The sequence below is a fragment of the Gobius niger genome (assembly GCF_951799975.1).
Source record: "Gobius niger genome assembly, chromosome: 1".
NCBI lineage: Eukaryota > Metazoa > Chordata > Actinopteri > Gobiiformes > Gobiidae > Gobius > Gobius niger.
The window spans coordinates 10,969,175-10,992,671 of record NC_136852.1 but is presented as its reverse complement, the minus strand read 5'-3'; the positions used below and the strand labels follow the sequence as shown (position 1 = coordinate 10,992,671).

Genomic DNA, 23,497 nt, shown 5'->3' with positions numbered 1-23,497 from the left:
ATCTTGGAGGCAATGTTCCACTCATGATTTGGCTTATAATTACAGTTTAATATACTAGAGAAGACGCTGACTTCTGCAGAGCTTGGACCATGCTTTTGCTGCTTATCGGTGGAGGGTGAGAACAGCGCAGGAGTGCAATAGTCCATGTAGTTCTGATGTGAATCTTGGGTACTTTTTGACCGTAATTAGGCATGCGCCAGTCTTCGCCTTCAGATTCTATCACGACTGTGTATCACCAGCTATCCCTGGCCCTGCTCCACGTCTTAGAGATCGTTTGGACTACATCTCCCAGAAGGCCGCGGTGTTTTGAACTGTAGCTGACAAAGCTGTAAGCGAAGATAAAAGGATTGCAGCTCGTCCTGGTCCACTTGTTTGGCTGGTGCTTGAATAAATAAACGCAGCCTAAGCGAAGATTCGTATCGAGAAACTCTCCCACAGTTATTATTATTATGGGGCTCTTATTTTTATTTCATCTTGTATCAATTTTAATTTTACTACTACTCAAGTAATAGTTTCTACTGATACCAAATCTTTGCTAATTAGTTTATATATTTCACAAAACAACTGCAAATTAGTCAAAATGTGATGCTTTTCCACATTTTCGTCACGAGATGGCCTGGAGTCTGGCAGTGTCTGCAGACATCGGGCTGCAGTTCAGCCCCTGATTACACTGGTCACATTACACTGTGTGTGTTTTGTCTCATGCTCAGTGTAAGACACGCTGAGGGCCCATCCATAACATTAATGACCCATGTCCTCCTGATGAAAATGTAACACAGTCTATTGAAACCACACGATTAAAAAAAAAAAAAACTTCAAGTGCTTTCTGTCAGTGAGACAGAAATGGAGACATTCACTTTGATGTCAGACTTTAGTGACCTCCTTTTGGCAATTTCTCGTTTATTATTAAGGTAGTAAGTGAATTTAGAATATTAAATTGGGGTAACTGTATTCAGGGACAGTTACTCTTTCATTTGTGAGTATTCAGAATACTTGATATTAAAGGAATACACTCAGTGCTCAGTCATTCAATTTCAGCTTCATGATCATAACATTAAGAAGAAAAAAAGGATCGAAACAGCCGGGGGAAGGTTTAGTTCTGTTCCTCTGGGCTCTGGACATTTGCAAGGTGCTTTTTTGCATTCCTAATTCGAGGTAAATAAGTTTGTAACACACATGTAACCAGTGTAGCATAAACATCTTCTTAATCATATGCCGTATCTATGCAATAATATTAAGCAAATCAATGTGAAAGTATTCTAAGTATTTAGAATACAGTACTCTGATTAGACAAAGTAACGGAATATGTTACTAAATACATTTTACAGCAAGGGTGTTACTCATTTTGGGTCGTGGGCCAAAATTCAGCTCACGGGCCGCGTATAATGTAAACAGGAAAATACTATAGAGAACATTTTTCTAATAAATGAATAGTAATAATGAACTGTGATTTGGTCAAAGCCCCAACTTGACTGTAGCCTCACCAATAACAACGGCTTAGACTTGTATTGCGCTTTACAAGCCTGTGTCAAGTTTCTCAAAGTGCTACATAGTAGTCATTATTCATTGACTCCACACTGATAAGTGGTGATAAGCTGTTATTAAAGCCACAGCCACCCTAGGGCAGACTGTCTATTTACCACGTGGCTATAATGTGTTGTTCATATCCTGATCTCTTGTTATATCAGTGCCCTCTGCTGGACGTGTGGAAATCTTTCCCTTTTTTTATTTTATTTAAGCTGCCCCCTAGTGGCTGGAGTGAGCATTCTGGTAATTCTCTAAAAAATCATAACTCTGCACTGGAATGGGCTAGAGACTTACTTTTATATTTTATTTTACATACTCTGGAATTTATGCTCTATATCGCGTATGTCTGACACCCCTGTTTTAAGGTGAGTATTCAGTATTCTGTAACTAAATACAATTTCACAGTATTTTCCCCAACACTGATTATGCGCGCCATAAAAATCATATACATTTAAAATTTTCAGCAACAATATAACATTATCTTCACTGATTCCCCCCAATACACAAAATAGAAGTGTAACCATTTGGAAGGACATAATATGAAAAAGTGCAGACCCAATCCATCAGGCAGGCAAGTCTTGAGAAAACATAAGATGGGAAAGAACTTTATTGATCTGACAATGGAGAAATTCGTTACATCAGCTCTCAAGAACACTCACCTTAACCTTAAGTTTTGAGCGTGTGCGTTTGAATCCATTTCAGTCTGTACATTTGCTGAAGCAGAACAATATTGACACGTTGATTGGTGCGGCTCCCATTTGCTAACATGTATTTCCCCCTTGTGCCAACTGTACCCAGACCCCGCCATCCCCCAAAATGTCTCCCCCGACGCCTCGAGTCAGCACCTCTGCCAAGGCAATCAGAGAGAGAGCTGCCAGCTGCGATGCCACCCTCCCCTCTTCAGACGGGAGGGGGTGTGATCTATGCCCCAATGTCCCCTTACTGTACATGGGGGGCTTGGTACACGGAGTGGGGTGGGTGTTGGGTGCATGGGTGTCGAGGTGGCACAAAGGAAGGGCTGGTCTGGGATGGGGAAAGTAGGAGGGAGGTGCCAGGAGAACACTTGTAATGAGGCCTGTAGGATCCTGAAGCCGTGCCAGACACACCATTAGTGCAATGGATCTGAGCAACAGGACAGGCATGGCCGCCCTGGGACCTGACACACTCTATGCCCCGTGTACTGCAATGCCAGGGATGGAAAGAATACTACAGTAATCATTTTAGAGAGGAAATGAAGGCTATATTGAGGGGGAATGTATAGAATTGGACCTGACAAGTTTATTTATTTTTCTTTCTTTATTCAAATATAATCTTTCCCATAGTGGTACAAGACTCAAATGACCCTTTTCTTGTTATGGGAGTCATTTTGAGGCCTTTTGATCATTCAAAATGTAAAATGGGCGACAGTGGCGCATGTTGGTTGAGTGGGTCGTGCCATGATCGGAAGTTCAGGGGATGCACACTGTCATTGTGTCCTTGGGCAAGAAACTTCATCCACCTTGCTTCCAGTGTCTTTGTACATTGGTGTGTGAATGGGTGACTGGTTCCTTGTTTTTGTTTTTTTTATCGCTTCGGGCCTAATGGAGGTAGAAAAGCACTATATAAGTTATGATATGTTATAAAATGGCCCTCTTATCCATCACTTGAATAGACCTGATGATAGTGTAACTCTGAGACAAACAACAGCAGTCACATAGTAACACTTGACTTTGACACAGATTATATAAAGTTTGTGTAGTATCACAATAGAATGAAATGGTCTAAACTTTTATAGCGCTTTTACGCAAAGTGCTTTACATTACACTCACCCATTCAGGCTCTCATTCATACACCAATGTACTCAGACACTGGTAAAGTCTTACAGATGTCTATCAAAAAAACAAAAACAGTTTTAGAGTCTCAGGACACTTGCCATAAACAATTTAAACATGTTTTGTTGCTTTTGGAAAAAAAACCTCCTTACTTGCTCCTGGTTAGCGTAGGCCTGTCAAACATTTGCACTGAGGTTGAATCTGTGATTAATGACACGTCTGAATGGTCAAAAATGGCTTTTGCCCATGTCCACTCTATCTCTGACAGAATCCGTGTGCGTAGGCTTAAATTAGTGTGCAATAAAACAGGTGGCTAAACTCATGAACACCACTAGCACCACTCCATTATATGTCCTGGCCTGCACCAGCACTGGCTCCGCTGACCTCATCAAAGCTGGACGACCCCCTTGACCTCATCAACACCGCCTGACCCCCCGTGACCTCATCAAAGCAGGACGCCCCGCCGAGCGCCCAGGGCTGACAACAGGCCCTAAGAAAACAGCCCATCCATTAGAGTGCCAAGACCACTGTAAACGCCGAGTGTCACCATCTTTACTGTCATGCCCAATCCAGCAGCCCCCTTTCGGAGCTGCCGGCCGGACAATGGGACAGGCACAATGTCCGCCCACGCCGGCTGGCAACGGGGGCCGAGGGGGGTGAGCGGGGCATGGGTGAAGAGGCCTCCTGCTCGATGGGACTGTTATTGAGCATTTGAGCGATGAGCCGGGTCATCGCATCTGCCCACACATGGCCATGGTTGGTAGGTATGGCTTTAACATCATTTTGGCGCGTTCACACTCATGTTTAGAAACCAAATTCAAGGCCAAGAGGGGAATGACGAGATTTTGTGGAGCAGAGACTGGGATTATCCAAAACATAAACAGCACCTGCACCTTTAATTACGGCGCACGGCATAAACACATAAACAGCCTCGTCGACCAGAGCGATACAAGATGAAAACAATAAAATCAACGCAGAATGAACTCTACATAAAATCTTAAAAACATGTCCACATCACGTATTCAGTTAGGCCAAAGTGAACAAGTTTAGTTTGAAATCAGTCTTTTTTTGTAACTCGAGAGATATAATATAATTTGAGAGGATACAAAGATTCATTGCCAATAACTCAATCCATTTGGAAACGTTTCTGTGTGTCTGTATACGGAGCAAAACAACAAAAGCAAGGTCAAACTACTCATAAATTCGAACTGTTATAGAGTCTGGTCAAAATATATAAATTATATTGTTTGAATTTACTGTTGTACTCTGTCTCATAGTGTTAATACGTGCTTGTTTCCTTACTATTGTTGGTATGACCTGTCTTTGTCATTGTTGGTATTGTTCATCCTCCTTGCCATAAATTGTGATATAACATAATGACATAAATCTCTGAACAAAGTAACAGGGAAGCTCAATATGGTAATTGCTAATTGAGAATTGGGTGTGGGATTAAATAAGTTACCTTCTTCCCACTCCCTTTAAGGTGCCTCATAATTGACCATCATATTTGCATGTTGGATTGTTGTCTACCTTGAACGAATGAAATGAAAAAAAAAAAAAAAGAGCAGTAAACCACTTGGTGACTCACTCACAGAATATACCCAATACACAATAACATCAGAATTTGTATGAACGCTCCTTTGGAGAGTCCATATTTTAATATTTCATTGGTTCAAAGTAGTATATGTGTCTGCATGATTCCAGTCTCTATCAATGTGCAGTTGTGTGATCATTTCTGTAGATATTGTAAAGGAGAAATTAAACTGCTCCTGCTAAACAGTGAAAAAAGTATGAACCGACTTGTCAAAAAGGCAACATTCTTTAAAAAAATGGGTAATAATCAATAACTAAATAAAAACACTCTATTCATGGGTTTCTGTCAAATATCTTTTAACAAAAGAGAATAATTGTTTCATCATTTGAAATAAATCTATCTGAAATATAAAGCTTCACTCAAAGGCAGCTATATAGTAACGTTTTCCCTTTTACACCTGTGAATCTCTGGGTTTGGATTTACCATGGACCCACTGTCACACAGGCGGACCACCATAAAGAGGTGGGGGTCCGGATGAAAAAAGGGGGAACTCTTATTGAGCGTTTGAGCGATGAGCCAGGTCATCACATCTCCAAACCTCATCCATCATGCCCCACAAACGGACACAAATACAGGGGACACATTCCTGCCTCCGCTCCCACTACCACATTCAAGTCCCCTCGTCCAGCGCCAGCCAAAAAGCCCCCGGAGAAAAGAGCCACGCCGTTCAGAGTGCCCGGCGGCGCTCCTGGGGGCCATGGGAGCGCCATGCCCCGAACGCCAGGTGGTTCTCCCCGGCTCCTGTCCCACACAAGACAATCTTTGTGAAATGTTCTGCCTCCAAATGATCGGCGGCCAGCGGCGGAGCGGGGGGTATATGGAAATTAAACAAAGGCGATGTTTGCTCCATGCAAGAGGATATAAAGCAAAAGCACAAGGTTTGCATCATTTTCTATCATGATACAGGATTCAAAAACAATATCTTTCCTTGGTTTGAAATGAACAAGCTCAGAGAATACATCAGATATTTTTTATTTATTGATTTATCAACTCCTTTATGTGTGTGCTGTCTTGCCTGAGCTCAACTTTAAAGCCACACCACACACGATTTCACCCAATAAACACAATTGAAATAGAAGCATTTATTTTATGACAGATGTTTTCATCATTGAAAAATACCTCAAACAAACTTGCCTCTGCTAAAACAAGACTATAACTGAACCAGGAGTGGGTACGTCTCCAGCTCGTTTCAATGGAGATGTCGACTAAAGTCAGTAGAATTGAGAGTTAAACAGGCTAGGCCCCCATCCAGATCCATTCTTTGATTATCCACTGCAAAAATAGCATTTTCTGTGTCGAGCTGGTCATTGAGAGCATGTTTTGTGTTGATGGCAACTGTATCGTCCAAAATGTTACGCACTGTGCCTTCAAGTCTGATGTCACCGTTCATTGGACCTAATCCCTTTCATGGTGTGTTTTACGCTGCTTCACTGAAATAGCCATAACCATACATTTATCTGAGCCGTTCCCACCTCAAATAACTTGCTTTTCTTTTCAGTATATCCCTAATTCATAACAATTTGAACACAGAACAAAGCCATGTAAGTCCACATCATATTCTTTTATTATTTAGTTGTTCCTCCCACAGTACTGAATTGAAATGCATACAGTTACATTGTAGAAAGCATTAAAACAAAGTACCTCAACTTGCTGATTATGTTTTAAAATTGATTATAAACAAAATGGAAAAAAAAAAAATCTGTTCCCTCAAAAACGGGAGAATAAATGAAAATAGTCTTTTACTTCTCATATGTTTGGCACAAGGAATTAACATGAACCCAACGTCACAAGCAGACGATCGTAGAAAAGATCTTACTGACCAATCATGCGTGAATGAGGAAATTACACCGGCTTTTTCATCACCATTCTTTATGTTTGTCATTTTTACAAATGATTATAGGAAAAACCTAAGTCATATCTATTTGTCACCAGTTAGAAAGGATAAGAGTGAATTGTATGTTTAATACTATCTGGCACTCAAAAGTAATCTACAAACCCCATTGACGTCTGGGATAGGCCCAGGGAGGACTCTGGCCTCCTCCTGGGCTAAGAGCAGTGCTATTCAGTAAACAAACTACAGTTTGCCAAGAAATAAATACAATTCTCAACATACAACAGCAAATATTAACAACAACACCAACAAAAATGGAAACAAAATCATGATTGTCTAAAAATGAAAGACACACAAGCATGGAGAAGCTAACGACTAGCATTCAGGCTATTCAGTGGTATTGTTGGCCGACCAGCATGAATTAAAAGTTTCGAAAAAAGATTTCCCCATTGGATAAACAAACAAGAAAACAATGGACCAACAAAAACATGTTCTTCTCCTTCTTCCTCCTCAGACAGTCTGTTATATAGTTTCACAGATAGCGCAGGCGGCAGGTGGAGTGCAGTGGAGGACAGTGCTATGATTGTGCCGACACACGCACAAAGAAACTGGCCCAGTTCAGTTTGTTCTTCTCAACCCAAGCCTCCTCTGGAATCATTACATGTCTATCATGTACAAGGTCCTAGAAGTCTCCAGAAACATATGAAACATTCAGGAAGAAACAATGACGTGTCCTATTTACATTCAACATACATTTTTCAATTCTTGGGTGTGGTGTTTTTAGAGCATAGAAATCGCCGTTGAACGATAGAAGGACTGGTTTGTTTGGATGAGAGCCACTTCTGATGAAAGTTTCATCCTCTCAACAACAACTTTTCCTTGAGGTAACCGAAATCAGAATGAAAAAGATCATCCGGGATCATAGTGTAAACTTGGGTCAGATGTATTTCACTGATCTGCGAGTTTGTGTGGCACGTTGTATATTTTAATGTACAAATCCCATCAAACCTTAGTGTCATTGTCACTGTTTTTTGTCCCATTTCTTCCACCTCCACTGAAATGTCAGGTTCTTTTTTTTTTCCGCTCAAACCTTTTGCCTTAGAGACACACACACAAACTAACAATAAAACATGAGCACATCCGTCTGAATGCCCACCAGCTGCCCGTGCTGTGCAAAACAGAGAAAATCAGCAGAATAAATACAGCTATTATTACTTCAGCTTCATTTTTTTTTGACACATAATCACAATCCCTTTTGCTCGTTCCCGTTCGGGTGCGCTTGTTTCGTTCAGAGGTGTGTCCGGGCTGTAGACCCTGTGTGGTCCGCAGTCACATGGGCCATGGTTTTTTCAGCAGTCACTCCGTAGACAATCAGGGCCCCCCCCCCCCCCCCCCTCCCCGTTCCTTTCGGCGCCCAGGCGTTCCTGTCCACAAAGGTACAGGGGACAGTCAGGATGGGGGGGTCATCATACGTGGCTGAGGGACTGGATGGCACTGGACTCGGCAGCGGCCCGGGCCAGGCTGTGCCACATGGAGGCGGGGCTGTGGGCGGAGGAGTGCAGGGAGTCCTTGTCGGCCAGAGACAGCATCATGGCGTAGGCCTGCCACCACAAGAGAGGACAAGCTCAGGGTTAGAAATCTGAAGGATGTTGGGGATTTTCTGGGCTGACATTAATGAAAGCCTATAGAAAACAAAATGTACATCAAAATATCATCATGAAGTACGAGCCAGAAGTGTGCGTTTGATCTTATTTATGGAATTTTAAAAGAATAATTATGGTAAATACATGGCAGGAGCTATTTTATTTTTTTGTAATATAATTAATCATAACCTTAAACAGAATGAATAATGTAAATCACCAGGAAACATGGTTGGTATTTTACTCCACGTTATCACTTTCATTATACTATTTATATCTACTGGTATGACTGTGTTGTGAGCAGGGGTGTCTAAAGTGGGGGGCCAAGTGGGGCGTCCCGGATCGGGGTCCCAAGATGGAAATAAAACAAAAAATGCCTTTGTTTATATATATATATATATATATATATATATATATATATATATATATATATATATATATATATATATTGTTTGTTTGTTTTGTTTTAAATTGCAAAGTGCATAATTTTCAATACAAATAAACAAATAAATAAACAAATAAAATAATACAGCCTCTAGGCCAGTGTAACAGTACATTTGAAAGCTAAGACCTACTACATCTAAATTGCGTTTTTGTAGAAAAAAGTGAAATATGCATCACTTTTTTGTTACTTTTCTATTTTGTTGCGTTTTTGTCCCTTTTTTCTGCGCTTTGTCCCTTTTCTGTTGCTCTTTTGTGGCTTTTTCTGTCACTTTTTCATCGCAGTTTCATCACATTTGTGTTGCTATTTTGATGCTTTTTTCAAGAAGCTTTTAGATTTGGGAAATATGAGAGAAAATAACTTTTTACTGTAGTGGTCCTGGGTTGTTTACGTGTCAAAATTCTGACTGTGTTTGTGGAAAAACTGGATCTTTTACCCTGTTCTGGTGAGTGCAGTCAGTGCATTTACCTGAGACTTGGATTTCCTAAAGAGGGGCTGTTTGACCGCCTCAGCGAGAGAGGGTGAGCTGAATGAGCCGTCTTCCTCGTCTCCCTCGCTGAGCTCGCTCTCCTCCATCTTCCTCAGCTCAGAGAAAGGATGCATGTGCTCCAAGGACGAGAACGCACTCTGCTCCTCCTCTTCCTCTTTATACCTAAAGGACAATACAATGTGAGATTAGACTGGAGTAACAACAGACCTGAACATTTCTGTAATTTGTTCTTTATGCCAATTTTAATCTAATCTCAAAAGCGGAGTAGGGGTTCTCCATAGTAAGCTAACTTTACCATAGACGCAACAGTGTACCTGCGCGGTGAGGTTTTGCAGTTGAGGTTTAAGTCGTTGCTCTCGCTGAAGTCCATTTCCTCCTGCGCCGCGTCATCGCTGAGGTTGCCGCGAGGCGATTGGCTGTCGGGTTTCACGCTGGGCTCTTTAAGCTCCTCCCCCTCGTCTTCGTCAGCGCCGAGGTCTTCTGCCTCCTCGTCTTCCAGGTCGTGTGACGCACGGTTGGATAACAGGGGCTTCTCCTCTTCGAACGGCCCACCGTTTAACCTGCGCACAATGGATTAGACACGGGATGGTCAGTACAAATCATATGCTTTTCTTGAAGTGGCATCAGTGGTTTAAATGGAGCCACCACTCCAAAGGTTTTTAGTTCAATCCCAGAGCAATAGAACAAAACAAAACAAATAGTGGAGAGATTAAGCTTAATAATCGTTGCAGTAACTAGTTTAGTTTGAGCAGAGTTACAAGTGTTAAAGGGATGATTGACGAGTCTTTCATCTTCCCCTGTTGTCTGTGGCCAGAAAACAACAATTGCAACTTTCCGTGCTCTGGGTCGGAGGCGCAATACACACTAATGGTATCACGAAGAAGAAGCTAACAGGCTAACGGGCAAAGCTAACTGCGGGCTAGTGCAGTAACAGTATTTACAGCCAAGTCTGAGTGAAACATTTTTTCTCCATTGTGTAATTGGATGCACAATATCCCTCTCTCCCTTTGTCTTTTCTGTCAGCATAGTATTTACTTTCATGGACAGTTAATGAGTAAAAAACCGTAACATGCTACGACACCTGCAGTGGCGCTCATGGCCTCTAGGGGCACAAGTTACTGAGTGCTGCTTTAAGTTTAGATGATATTTTAACACAAAGAAACAAGATGCATAGCATGGTAGATGGTAGAGTCATGAAATAGAGTCTTGAATACTGATTAATAATCTTAAATGAGTAAATTATCCCACTCTCTTGTGTACTATAGACTTTCTGCACTTACGTAGGCCAAGAAGTGCAGATGTATAACTGCAGTGACGGTGACTTTTGCCTCACAGTGTAAGATTATTATTGTTTATCGATGTATAACCATAGTCTCGTTGTCTCAGGAGAATTGGTCAAACACGATACACTCTTCACTCAAGTTCTGAACTAAAAAGTGTTGTGTATTGGCTCGTCATCAGTGGCTGTGGATGTGGGCCCTGCAGCTGGGGAGAGCAGAGCTGGAGCTGGAATCCCGTTTGTCATCATCGTGGCTCGGAGGCCGTCTGGGCACAGCAGCTCGCACTGATTCTTGGAGCACTTAGCCGGAGTGCTCTGTCTCCCGCCTTGTTTATTTTCCTACTATCTCAGATTCATCTAATAGGCAAAATATTTAGCTGACAGGCCCATTTGGTGGAGAGTTATGAGAGCTCTGCCAACCGGCTCATTCTTCTCTCCCCGTCGAGTGAGACCGGGCCGGCTATCCAAACGACCTAATCCGTCCCTGCTTCTCCAACGCCACAGGAAACCCACTTTTTGGTAAATCATCTGGAACCGCATTAAGACTGATTCGCTAATTATACATCGGGGCGTCTGTCGTCAGCTCTGAAAAATGTCACTTCGAGCACAAAGAACTCGGAGATAGAGCAGAGAAGCAATCAGAAACGCTGCACGGAGGAACATCTGAGCAGGGAGAACCAAGACCAGAGTTGTGATTGTGTGCAGTGTTTTATAAATACTTCTATCTCAATTTATCCAGAATAGGAACTGGCACAAAAGACATAAACCAAGTGCGACTAGTACAAGAGAACGACACGCTATGGTGCCTTCTACAAGTCAGTCAGCTCATGTAAACAACTGTTAGCAGCAGTAGCTCATTTAGTTGACCGTTTGGGCCCAAAGGTCGATCCCTCCAGTGCATCCTACGCACGGGGTGTCCCACGCAACAGCCAAAACCAGCCTAGCCTGCAGTGTACAGGGGGGTATGAATGTCTGAGTGAATGGGTGAGTGATCCTTTGAAGGAAAAGCGATTTGAAAAACGAATAGAGGTGGTGTTGCAGCCCACACAACTTCCAACATGACTTTGTTTCTTTTATTGGTGTAAAATAAGATGCAAATCTACAAAACGGATCACTTTCCTCGCGTTGTCGTCACTTATTTTCCAAACTTTTTTTTTCATTGCAATTTTGTCACTTTTCTGTTGCTCTTTTGTAGCTTTTTTGACGCATTTTCATCGCTTTTTGACACTTTTTCGTCACGTTTTTGTTTCATTTTTGTTGCTCTTTTGTGGCTTTATTCATCACTTTTCTGTTGCTCTTTTTTTGGCTTTTTGTTGCATTTTCCTCACACATTTTTTGTCCAGTTTTTTGTCACTTTTTCACCACATTTTTGTCACTTTTTTGTCACTTTTTTGTCACATTTTTGTCAATTTTTCATTACATTTTTGTCACATTTTTGTCATGTCATTGTCACTATTTCATCAAATTTTTGTCACTTTTTTTGTCATGTTTTTGTCACTTTTTCATCACATTTTTCATCACTTTTGTGTCACATTTTTGTCACTTTTTCACCACTTTTTCGTCACATTTTTGTCAAGTTATTGTCACTTTTACATCACTTTTTTCGTCACCTTTTGTTGCTCTTTTTCTTTGCTATTTTCTTTATTCAAGAAGCCCTCAGTTCAGGTGAGGGTTAAGAGGTTGAACTCAGAGTAAGTAAATAGACAAAGTCTGTAGAGTCTGGCTTCTTAATCCAAGTGTTAAATCCAAAACGGAGAGAAAATTGGCCACAACACTGAAGCTGTAATGTCCAACAACTACACACTAACATATTCACACACCCGGTGCTTTGCCTAAGGGCACAACTGCAGATTACCTCAACTCCGCCTGTGTCCACAGCCTCCTCTCACATATATCATATTTTTTTCTCTCCCTGTCTGCCGCTGATAATGCTGGTGTCTCGTGGGGACGGGGAGCCCCGGGTTGACAGAGTGCTGTTTGTGCTAAGCCGCGGCTGAAGAGAGCCTCCAGAGCCCGAGTGCGAGAGCTTGGGTGATTAAGAAAACAGATTCGCTAATTACGCTTTCAAACGTGGTAATTTGCTGGGGATAAAGTATCTATCAGGAGTCGTCAGGAGCCAGGCACTTTGAAAGGAAACACGGCGCGACCCCCTGACCCCACCTCCTCTACCCTCTTCCTGTAGGCATACATGTTGTTTCCAGATGTGCTAAATCTCTCCCTTACTCTTACTCTCTCTCTCTCTCTCTCCCATCAACAATCGCACTCCAGTCGGATAGATCTTTATCAGACAATTGCCCCCCCCCCCCGATCCCACTGTGGAGAGGTACTCAAAACAAATCCATAGGCCTAAGCATCTCTGGAGTGGAATCAAAACATCGATAGTGTTTATGTTGGATCTTTTTACTCTAACAACCCTTCAATGTGTTTGCTAAGATTCAAGCAGAATTAGCAGTAGCATCAACCAGTGCTTTCTGATATTGTGTCTCCAGGCAAGACACTTTCTTCACCTGGCCTGTGAACTATGTGATTTGTGATAGTCAAAAGGGTCGATGGGGCAGATTTGCAGCCAAGTTTCCATGAGTAGTATCATGTCGCCGCCACAGTGATGGAGTAAACACTTGATAATCCTCTGTAAAGTGGAATCTTCCTGTGTGCTCTGTGAATCTAATGCAGTAGGAGTTATAGTACATTAAACTAAACCATTTCAACACGGTTCGTTTCACAAGAAAAAAACTGAACTAGATTAGAAGCATCATGACGAAAACTGAACTAGTGTTTATCATGTGTGTTTATTTTAATCTCTTAACCCCCGCCTTTACCGGGTGCATTTTCTCCAACTCTAAAAGTCTCTCGACTGGAGAGCAACAGTGTAATCTCAAAAAAGCAGCGAACCCGGGCACTCTAAACAAATATGCACAGCACGAGGAAGTGCTTAAAAGGCCTTTATTTAGACGGCCAAGCCAACATGTTTTGTACCGACAGATCTTCATCAGGGATTAAGAAAAAGTGTAATGTCTCATTTAGAAACCGAGGCCTACAAAACTGATTATTAGTTTTGTGTCACGTTGTCGCCAGGTTTTTGCCACATATTTGAAGTGTTTTTGTCATTTCTTTGTATTTTTTTTGGTTTAGTTTTAGGCATTTTTTGTTGCTCTTTTTGTCACCTTTTTTGTCACTTTTGTTGTGTTATTGCTGCTTTTCCGGCATGCTTTTGTTGCTTCTATTTGCCACTTTTTTGTGCGGGTTTTGTCACTTTTTTGTGGGTTTTTTGTCACTTTATTTTTTGGTCACTTTTTTGGGGGCGGTTTGTCACTTTTTGGGGGTTTTTTGTCACTTTTTGGGTTCTTTTTTGGGTCACTTTTTTAGGGGCGGTTTGTCACTTTTTTGTGGGTTTTTTGTCACGTTTTTGTCTCTATTGTGGCTTTTTCATCACTTTTTTTCATGTTGTGCTTTCGTCACGTTTTGTCGCTTTTTTTTTGCTATTGTTGCTTTTCTGGCATGTTGTTGTCGCTCTTCTGTCACATTTCTGCTACATTTTCATCCTTGTGATTTTGACGTTTTTTTCAAGACGCTTTTAGATTTGGGTAAAGCCAAACTGGAGAAAATGTCCTCAGTTCAGGTGGGGTTTAAGAGGTTAATGTGTAAATCAGATGAAAGACCTCAGTGATTTTTCAATATAGTATGGCATTTTAAAACTTTTTTTTTCTAGATCTAAATTCCGTGACACATTGTGCAGTCCTAATTGAACTTATGATTAATGCATGTTGCTGTACTTTTACTCGGATAATTGAAGTACTTTTGCACTGCTGACAAAGGGCTACTGTAAAACAAGTGACCTAACTTAGCTCTTCTTAGCATTTTCCGCCATTTCCCTGCGTCTGTGTGGTACTTAGCACAACTGTCTGGGTGGTTTTGCGATGTGAAATCTAAATGGGCCATAAAGACTGACCCTGGATCGTTGTATCCGAGGGCCTGCGTCACAGTGCAAGAGTTCAGCGCACCGCCATACAAGCGTGATTACCTGCTATTTGCCGTAATGACGGGCTTTTGGACGACACATGTTTGTTACTGTGGGGGAAAAAAAAAAAACAACAACACTAGGAGGCGCCTCACCCTTCCTCGGACGGGTCTGGAGAGGTCTGGTTGTGTCCCGCGTTGCTGATGAAATTCCGGATCTCGTTGAAGTAGGAGTCTTCCTTGTCGTCCAGTATGGCGCTCCCGCTGTCCAGTTCAGACTGAGGGGAGGACATGGCCGTGCCTGGAGTGACGTGAGAAATAGATGTTATCACAGCGGCACAGATTGAAAGCGAATCGGTCAGATAGTCGGTTCAATAATCTTTAGTCTGGATGAACAGGCCCAATCTGAATCAAATCAGACAAGTTAACCTCTTAACCCCCATGTGAACCGAGCACATTTTCTCCACTTTGGCTTTACCTGAATCTAAAAGCTTCACAAAAACAGGAGCTGGGACGATCCACTTTTGTCACGATCCGATACGTATGACGATACTCAAGGGCTGATCCGATACATATTGCGATACAATAAGTAATTATAAGTAATAATATGCTATCCTTCAAATGTGTAATAAGTGTTAAGGCTGAGGGTTAAGGTTAAGGTATACTTTATTTTTATACTGAAAAGTACACACAAAAAGTAACAAAGTGCTGTTTGATACTTGGTATTGCAGCATTGTGATAGTATTGCAATCCAAGTCCGATCCGATATTTTGTCCCATCCCTAACAAAAATGTGTCAAAAATGTGACAAAAACGTACCGGAGAAGCAAGAAAAATACAAAAAGGAAGTGACAAAAACACAATAAGGAAGCAATGAACAAAAGTGAAAAAGCAAGCACAAAAAGGCTTCAAAAACGAGACGAAAGTGAGACAAAAATGTGACGAAACCACGACAGAAAAGCGTCAAAAACGTGAAAAAAAACAAGATGAAAACGCGGTGACAAAAAAGCAACAATCACTTTTGCAGTTCTTAGCGTTCAAATGAGACATTACACTATTGCTCTCCAGTCAAGAGGCTTTTAAATTTGGATAAAACTGAGCTGGAGGAAATTCCCTCTTTTCAGACATGGGGTAAGAGATTAAAGGGATTACACCTTTTTCCTTTGAACTTGTTGTAGAGTGGAATCCATCTTTACTCAATTGTGTTTGCAAGCATTTGTGGAAAAACTGAGAGGCATCTGCTGCTTAATATGACTGATCGTAAACCAGGAAGTTGTGCAATTGTTTGTGTGGGAACATTACTGTGTCACTCTGTTCCCTGTAAGTTGTTATACATCCTTATGAGCACATCCCAGTGAACAATTAGGTTATTAGGAAAGTAAGGAATAAGGTTAAAACACAATTAACAATCTAAAAATAAACAGCTTTTTTGGTTTGAAGTAAAGTTTAAAAAGAAGTCCTCACATAAGGTTTCACGGCATGTTCTTGTGAGTGATTTTACAGTATAGGAAATTTGTGTATTGTCATAAAGACTGTTCCTGATATGGTCAGCATTTGCCCTGTGCTGATGATAAGGCTTAGAAAACATTTGACATTTGAAAAATTACATCTAATTATCAATATTAGACCTGAGCTGCACTTGGCTTCAATCCAGGTGCAATCCAACATTGTGCATATCCATAAGTAATCGCGAAGTTCAAGAATTATTAAGCTGTTTCAGAGATTTATCATCACTTAAATTAGGCACGCTGACCCGACATTATATCAGAATGATGGGCTCCATAAATACAGCGTGATAAACAGGGGCCGCTCTCGTACCCGACAGGTTCCCGTTCTCGTGCTTCTTGAGGTGGCGGTCCAGGTTGGTCTGCTGGCCGAAGCAGCGGTCACACAGGTGGCACTTGAAGGGCTTCTCCTTGTTGTGGATGTTGCGGATGTGCCGCTGGAGGTTGGACGAGATGCTGAAGGAGCGGTCACAGTACTTACACCTGAAACAGATCGACAACATTAGGGCCGGGTACCGTCAAATCATACCAGTATGGTATCGGAACAAAAAGTTCAGGTACTATCAGTATCGAAAAGTATAGACAGCAGATAAAATATATATCTTTAGATCCACGTTTTGGTGCTGTTGGTCCAGGGACAGCATTCAATGAAATGACTTGGTTGTTTCAGCTGAAATAAATGTTGTTGTTTTTTCCTATTTTATTTATTTATTTATTTATTTACATTATTTTTACCCAATGTTTGCTTAATTTTTCCCCCCTTTTCTCTTATTTTTGCCCCAATTTTTTCCCTTATTTTTGCTCATTTTTTACTACTAATATTGTCTCTATCCCCCATTTTCCCCCAAATTATTCCCCATTTTTCACACATTTCTTGACATTGGAGATGAACCCCATATAGTAAATGAGCAGATCTTCCACACATTAATGTTCCGTTTCTATATGGCAAATATTTTAGTACAGGTATCGGAAACCAAGTATCGTTAAAATACTAGTATCGGAAAACATTACTTTTTTTTTATCTTGTTTTGTTGAGCTTTCATATGTCCTTGAGGGGAAATATTCTTTTTACTCACTACTGCCACCTCAGGTCTTAATTGTAACGGCACTCTCTATATGAAGCTCGTGCATGTCGGCACTTCGGACCCAAATTAACAACTTTTTGAGTGACAGTGCAGGATTTTAGAGGTAGTTGTGGTGAACAGGTCTGGGCTTATTCTACACATTAGGACATGGCTGGAACATGTAAGGGGATGAAAATACATATATTTTTTTACATTTTTAAACTCCTTCTTGTCCCTTTAAGTCAAGAGTAATAGGAAAATGGTTAATATGACTTTCTTAAAACTTACTTTCTGAAAAACATTATAAACCATGGATGCCACAGAAAAGATTTGTTAAACGCACAAAAATATGCCAACATTCAATCACAAACTATTTGTTTAAAAGTAACTCTGCCGAAGTCTCCGGCACTCACCTCTGACAAATACACTGTGCAGCCTTACAAACAGCTAAGTGCTCTGGCAGCAGTACAATGTAATGAATGCGCCTGTGTGTTCTATAGGAAACATAATGGTCTACATAATGTGGGATACGCACACTCGCGCAGGCCGTCCCAGCAGAGTCCCGGGTCCCAGGCACCATGATGGAGGAGCTTGTTTAAGGTAGAACAGCCCTGCCTCTTATCTGCAGCCAGAGCAATAAAAGTGCATTCTTCTCTCGCTAAATAAGCACGCAACAGATCTGGTCGGAGCTTTGCGAAATTAGAGGCGGCTGCCAAGTTTCTTCATGCAAAATTATACGAGAAGATTACATCTTTTCTTCTGCTGGAATTAGCTTGCTCGATTGGCCGTCCCTCAGGAACCCCAGCCCCAACCCCCCCCCCCTCGGTTATCTCCACGAAAAATTACAATAAACAGCGGCGATCTTTAATGGTGTGCCAGCGAGGGGAGAGCGGGCTATCGGGCAGGGGCAGTGGAGGCAGCGCTGCTCTGTTACTCTCCCCTGTGGTCAACAAGCCTCCTGCAAAGGCCGGCCAACATTCCACCAGCTTAGAGACTACAGAGGCTGCGCGGACTGGCCAAGGCTTATTCATAATCATAATGTGGCCAGTGCGCTCCAGTGTGTTGTACATGTGCAGTGGGCCGCCTCTGCAGTGCACAGAGACGGCCCCGAGGAGTGACCGGTGCCAGTTTTGGTACGCAGGGAAAGCAATGAAAGACTGTGTTAATTTGTGGCCCGCGTTTAGCCTCTTCTATGCCCTGGTTTGTCGTCCTGCGCATTATTAGTAATAAAAAGTGAGCACAACGACAAGTATATGCTCGGTTTTATATGTTGTCCAATTATGAAGCGTAATTGAAAACCTACTAATAAGAATTTCCTCTATTCAGTACAACTAGTGTAAAAATGTTGGAACAAAACAAAAAACTTTAAAACTTGCACATTCTGAAAGTTGTGGCGACTGCATAGAGCAGGCGTCCCCAACTAAATCAGCTCGAGGTCTGCAAACTTTGCTTTTGTAACTTTCGACACATGTCCAGGGTCTGGACATAAGCGGTCACTGCTCTTGAAAATGTTAAAACATGAACACAGGTTGTCTGTTTACAAAGCAGAATGAATCAATCATTTTCCCATTTTATTTCAATGTTATTCAAATTGTTTACAGAATTATAATTCAGCCTTTGAAATTAAGTATTGAGAGGATGCAAAGGCTTTGGGGTCCAGACTAAAGCCTATGGAGGATCGGATCTGGACCCAGGTCTGCCAGTTGGGGACCCCTGGCATAGAGGGCATGCAAATGACACCACAACACTGGGTTATGAAATATATTTTAGTCTCTACTGAGGCAGAAATTCAATTCATCAGAAACATTAATGGTTCTGTTTAGGCTGAAAATGATGTACGTTCATCCTCAACATCCACTGTTTTCTGCCAATTGTTTTGCAAAAAAAGGCCAATGTTTCTAATTATGACTCATTGTGCAAAGCAATAGATGCACAAACTAACTGTGTCCTGGCCTGGACATCTGCCTGCGCCCCGATCCTTCACCCCACTTCCTCCTCTCCTCGCTCACCCCCCCTCCTCTGCTGTCACCGCGGCGACGGACACCATTGCTCACCAACCAAACAACTTAATTATTCCGGCCTTCTACTGCAGCATGAGAAAACATACACGGACTGTGCGCTGACTGTGGACAGGATCAGCCTGGGAAAAGAACAGACGAGCGGGAGTCCGTCTGGGGAAGAGTGTGGGGTGGATGTGTGTGAATGATGTAGAAATATAGCGGTGAGGATATAGGGGACTCACCGATAGGGCTGTTCTCCGGTGTGGGTCCGGAGGTGGCGGGTCAGGTTGGCAGAACGGGGGAAGATTTTGCCGCAATATCTGTGCAGAAACATTTTGTAAGGATTAGAATACCGTTTATGCATGATGCCAGTCGGGAGCGGGTCGGGGGTTACCTGCAGGTGTAGCGCTCCTTGCCCTTGCGCAGCAGAGTCTCGGGCAGGGCGGTGGGCGGGGCTCTGAAGTCAAACATGGAGGGCACAGAGCGCAGCAGGTCGCCAGTGTCGGGCTTCAGGGAACCGAACGTCTCCAGCTTCTCCGCCATGTTCTCAATCGCCGACATCTGAGGGGACAAAAACGGAGCATGGTTTGTAAAGCAAAAGAATACAGGGACATTTATTCCAGGCTATTTTGTGGCATGGATGACAATGATTGCAAAGTTTTGGAGGAACAGATTTGCATGGCAAGTCCAGCTTCAGCCCGCAACTTATTCCCCTTGACCATATAAATATAATATCTGCGAGAGAGTAAACAGTTGAATGGCTTAAACCACTTCATGTGATCTAAAAAACTGCATAGGGCACATGATTTGAATAAAAAACAAGTTTGATGACTTTTCTGATTAGGGGTGGGAACCTCTGGGTACCTCATGATTCGATACGATACATGGCTTATGATAACAATTATCTCATGATGCGCCGATACTGCGTCAATCGATATATTGCATTAAAAAAAAAAACCTACGATACATCACGATAAAAAAAAACAAAAAAACAGGCTAATTTAACCTTAATTTTAACATACTACATATTATTCAGCATTAACATTTCTTTTCATATGCTTTGTAACCCTTTTTTCTGTGTCTATAAATGATCCCTGACTTACACACTGAAAATGGGTCATTGATCTGTCAGTGATTTTGTTTACATTTAAATAAACAAGAAACCACAGTCCTATTTAAAAGGGAATAAATCAACCCCAAATTAATCTTATATATAAATATAAAAACTATCATTAAAAGTAAATTATTTGTGTGACAGTGTTTGGTCCAAGTGCTTAAAGCTGTAGTGCTGCCCCCTGCTGTCCTGACTGAATTCTTGATCATTGTTGGCCTCTATTGACTGTGAAAACAGAGGAGCACTGCTGCCTCATTAATGTGCATGACGTCACTCGTTAATATGCATGACGTCATCAAATGTATCGTATCGTCCCGCAAAATATCGCAATATGTCGGAAAATCGATAAATTGTCACTCTTATTTCTGATCAGTATAAACAGATTGGCGCTGTGTTATACAATCTATCCCCACGGCCAATAAGGCAAAACACATTTTACATGATCTTCAGAAAACGACTTTTCTATATCCGATCTCTCATCATAAATAATTTCATACAACCTAGGCCTATTGAGAATACTATTTTCAGAATATTGCAGGTTTGGCCGGGGTTGGAAGGTTTTACTCATGATAATAAATCATAGAGAGATTATTTTATTGTCCGCAGAGAATACTAGGAGCAGAACCTTTTCTGATTGACCAAATTGCAACGAATCAAGTAAAAGTTTCAGTTTTTACGAATGCAGCTAAACGGCACCATCACACTCTCCGATACACGGCGTAAATGTTTGCATTTGCTAATGAACCTGTGCATTTTTACTTTGGATATATGCATGTGCGAGGAATGCTTTTCGTAATGTAACATTGTTTTTTTTTTTTTTTTAATGTTTTTTTTCCCCTTTTTTACTATAGAGCATTTGTATGTATAGCTGTGTGTGTGGGGCAGGGGAGTGATTCATGTCCACTGCTGCGGCTGTAAACCATTCCGCGCACAATGCGGCCAGACAGCACATTCGTCAATATGAAAGATGTTGACATTACTGATCAAGGGCCAGACACGGGTAATAATGATATCGCTGCGCTGAGAGGGGCGGGACAGCGGAGAGGGAGTGTGATGGGGGGGGGGGGGGGCTGTTAGGGGAGTGAAGGGGTGTGGAGAGAATGAGAGGGGGGTGTCCCAGTAGGCTCCTGTCAGCCTGTCTACACACATATTGAGTTGCTATTCTGTACAGGGCTATTTGAATTACGTTTGGTGCATTTTTGAATAGAAGTGTTTTGATTACTCCTGATGCAAAAAAAAAAAAAAGTACAAAAGCATATTTGAACTATACGAATGCATGGTTTAGGAAAAGAGGATATTATGCAAAGTTAAGTTTGTGACTTGTCGTGTAAATGAATAAAAAATCTGCCATTTTACATATGTATTTATACATTGTAAAATAACACATATTATTTCAAGTTAACAGATTATTATCTAACAATACATTTTAACCTCTTATCCCCCGCCCAAAACTCACTGCAACTTTTTTTCTTGCCACGTTTTTGTCACATTTTTGAAGCGTTTTTTGTTGTTGTGTTTTCGTAGGTTTTTTATAATGGCTTTTCAGTGCTTTTTTCCTCGTGTCTACATCCCTCTTTAGTCATGCTTTTTTCATCGCTTTTTTATTGTGTTATTGTTGCTTTTCCGGCGCGTTTTTGCCACTCTTTGGCCACTTCTTTGTTGAGTTTTCCTCCTCGATTTTGTCGCTATTTTGACACTTTTTTTCCCAAGCTTTTAGATTTCGCCGAAGCCAAACTGGATCAAATGTGGTCGGATCAGGTGAGGGTTAAGAGGTTGACTTACTTTTAGCTAAAGGAGAGACAAACAATCCGAGTCTAAAAGATCAACGCAGCTGGCGCCAAAGTTTGTGACAGGATTGGTTCAATGTCACAGCCCACTTTGCCTTTACCTTGTGGGAATCCCATCACAAACTTTGGCTCTGGAGAAGGAGTGAAATCATCTTTGCTGAGTTTTACCGCAATCCAAACTCAACATATTGGCTTTATTTCATCAGCATCAAATTGACTTTGAAATTTTCAACAAGACCAAACAAATCAATGGCGATTTTGAGTCTTTCCATCTCTTTCCATTCCATCTCGGTCTGTCACCTCTTGTCGTTCCCTGGGCTTTGCGCCAGTTTGGAGATGAGAGCAAGAGAGAGAAAGAGAGAGTAGGAGCATCTTATAAGACAAGGGAGGAGAAAGCGAGAAGGGAAGAGTAAAGAGAAGCTTGATGCGTGGCGAGGGGTTTGGGTGTTAGAAGCTCGCGATTAGGATTGACGGGCCCGGTGTAAAGTTCTTGCCGGGGGAGGATGTGGAGTGTCAAGTCCGTTTGATTATGAATATGCCAATGCTGCACGCCATGAATCAAACGCAAGACAGGCCTATACGGGGAGGAGGAGGAGGAGGAGGGGGCATGAAAGCTGTGGGCAGAAGTAGTTACGGGAAAGAGCAGTGAAGAGCTTTCACATTTCTCCTGAATGTGCTCTGTGTTACAGCTGCACTGGCAGACCGCGAAAAAAAAAAGAAAAAAAAAAGCTGTTATTTAGGTCACATTCTGTATCTTCGTCCTGCGTTCATCTTATCTTGCATTTTACTGTTGTAGCAGTGCGGTATTTCGGACCAATCGCAAACGTTAATGATTCTAATCAATCGTTGGTATAAGCATCGCAATTGGACAGTTTTCTAATTGTGCTGCCCCGCTCTGTGTATTTCATTGGGCACTTCTGTAATGGTGCTGCGTGTTGAGTTGCACAATGTGAGGAGATAAATCTGGGAGGCGTTACAGCGCTAAAGCTGTCAGGGCTGAACGGCCGATAAGAAACTTTAGTGAGTGTGGATTTCTGGTCTATGTGTGTCCTTATTGATATGACCGTTAATCATCCATGGTAATAACTGCTCATTTAGGGGAGATCACACAAAAGTACCGTATATCCAAGTCATGTGTTAAGGCTTACACAAAATGATTATCAAATGTGGCATCAAAGCAATTTTCGGACGATTTTCCATAAACTTATTATAATATACAGCAGTGCAATAGGCTTAGAAAGTCGTAATAAACATGTTATCGAAAAAAATCTTTTACTTGAGTTAATGTTGAACATAGCTTTGACTAAACTAGACTTGTAGGAGTCAGGGGAGGCAGCAGTGGCAGTCGCCTGTACGTCAGTGGGTCCTAGAGCTGGTACTGTTAAACCATACCAGTCTGGTATAGAAAAAAAAAAAAAACTACTGGGACTACTGGTATTGAAAAAAGTATCGAAAGC

The 23,497-nt window shown here is 41.8% G+C and overlaps 1 protein-coding gene across 12 annotated transcripts in view; it reads right to left on the bottom strand.

Annotated features, from left to right (window-relative positions):
• Positions 1-6,474: 6,474 nt before the first annotated feature.
• The window catches only part of mecom (MDS1 and EVI1 complex locus), a 181,353-nt gene continuing 164,330 nt past the window's right edge, over positions 6,475-23,497 (bottom strand). For all 12 annotated transcript variants that reach the window (XM_079573436.1, XM_079573432.1, XM_079573437.1 and 9 more), the window contains 7 exons: positions 19,534-19,700; positions 19,382-19,459; positions 16,389-16,558; positions 14,728-14,872; positions 9,650-9,895; positions 9,314-9,497; positions 6,475-8,364 (listed from right to left, as the gene is read on the bottom strand). In XM_079573436.1, coding sequence (XP_079429562.1) covers positions 8,230-8,364; positions 9,314-9,497; positions 9,650-9,895; positions 14,728-14,872; positions 16,389-16,558; positions 19,382-19,459; positions 19,534-19,700 — 1,125 coding nt within the window. In that variant the 3' untranslated portion in view covers positions 6,475-8,229. The remainder of the gene's footprint in view (positions 8,365-9,313; positions 9,498-9,649; positions 9,896-14,727; positions 14,873-16,388; positions 16,559-19,381; positions 19,460-19,533; positions 19,701-23,497) is intronic.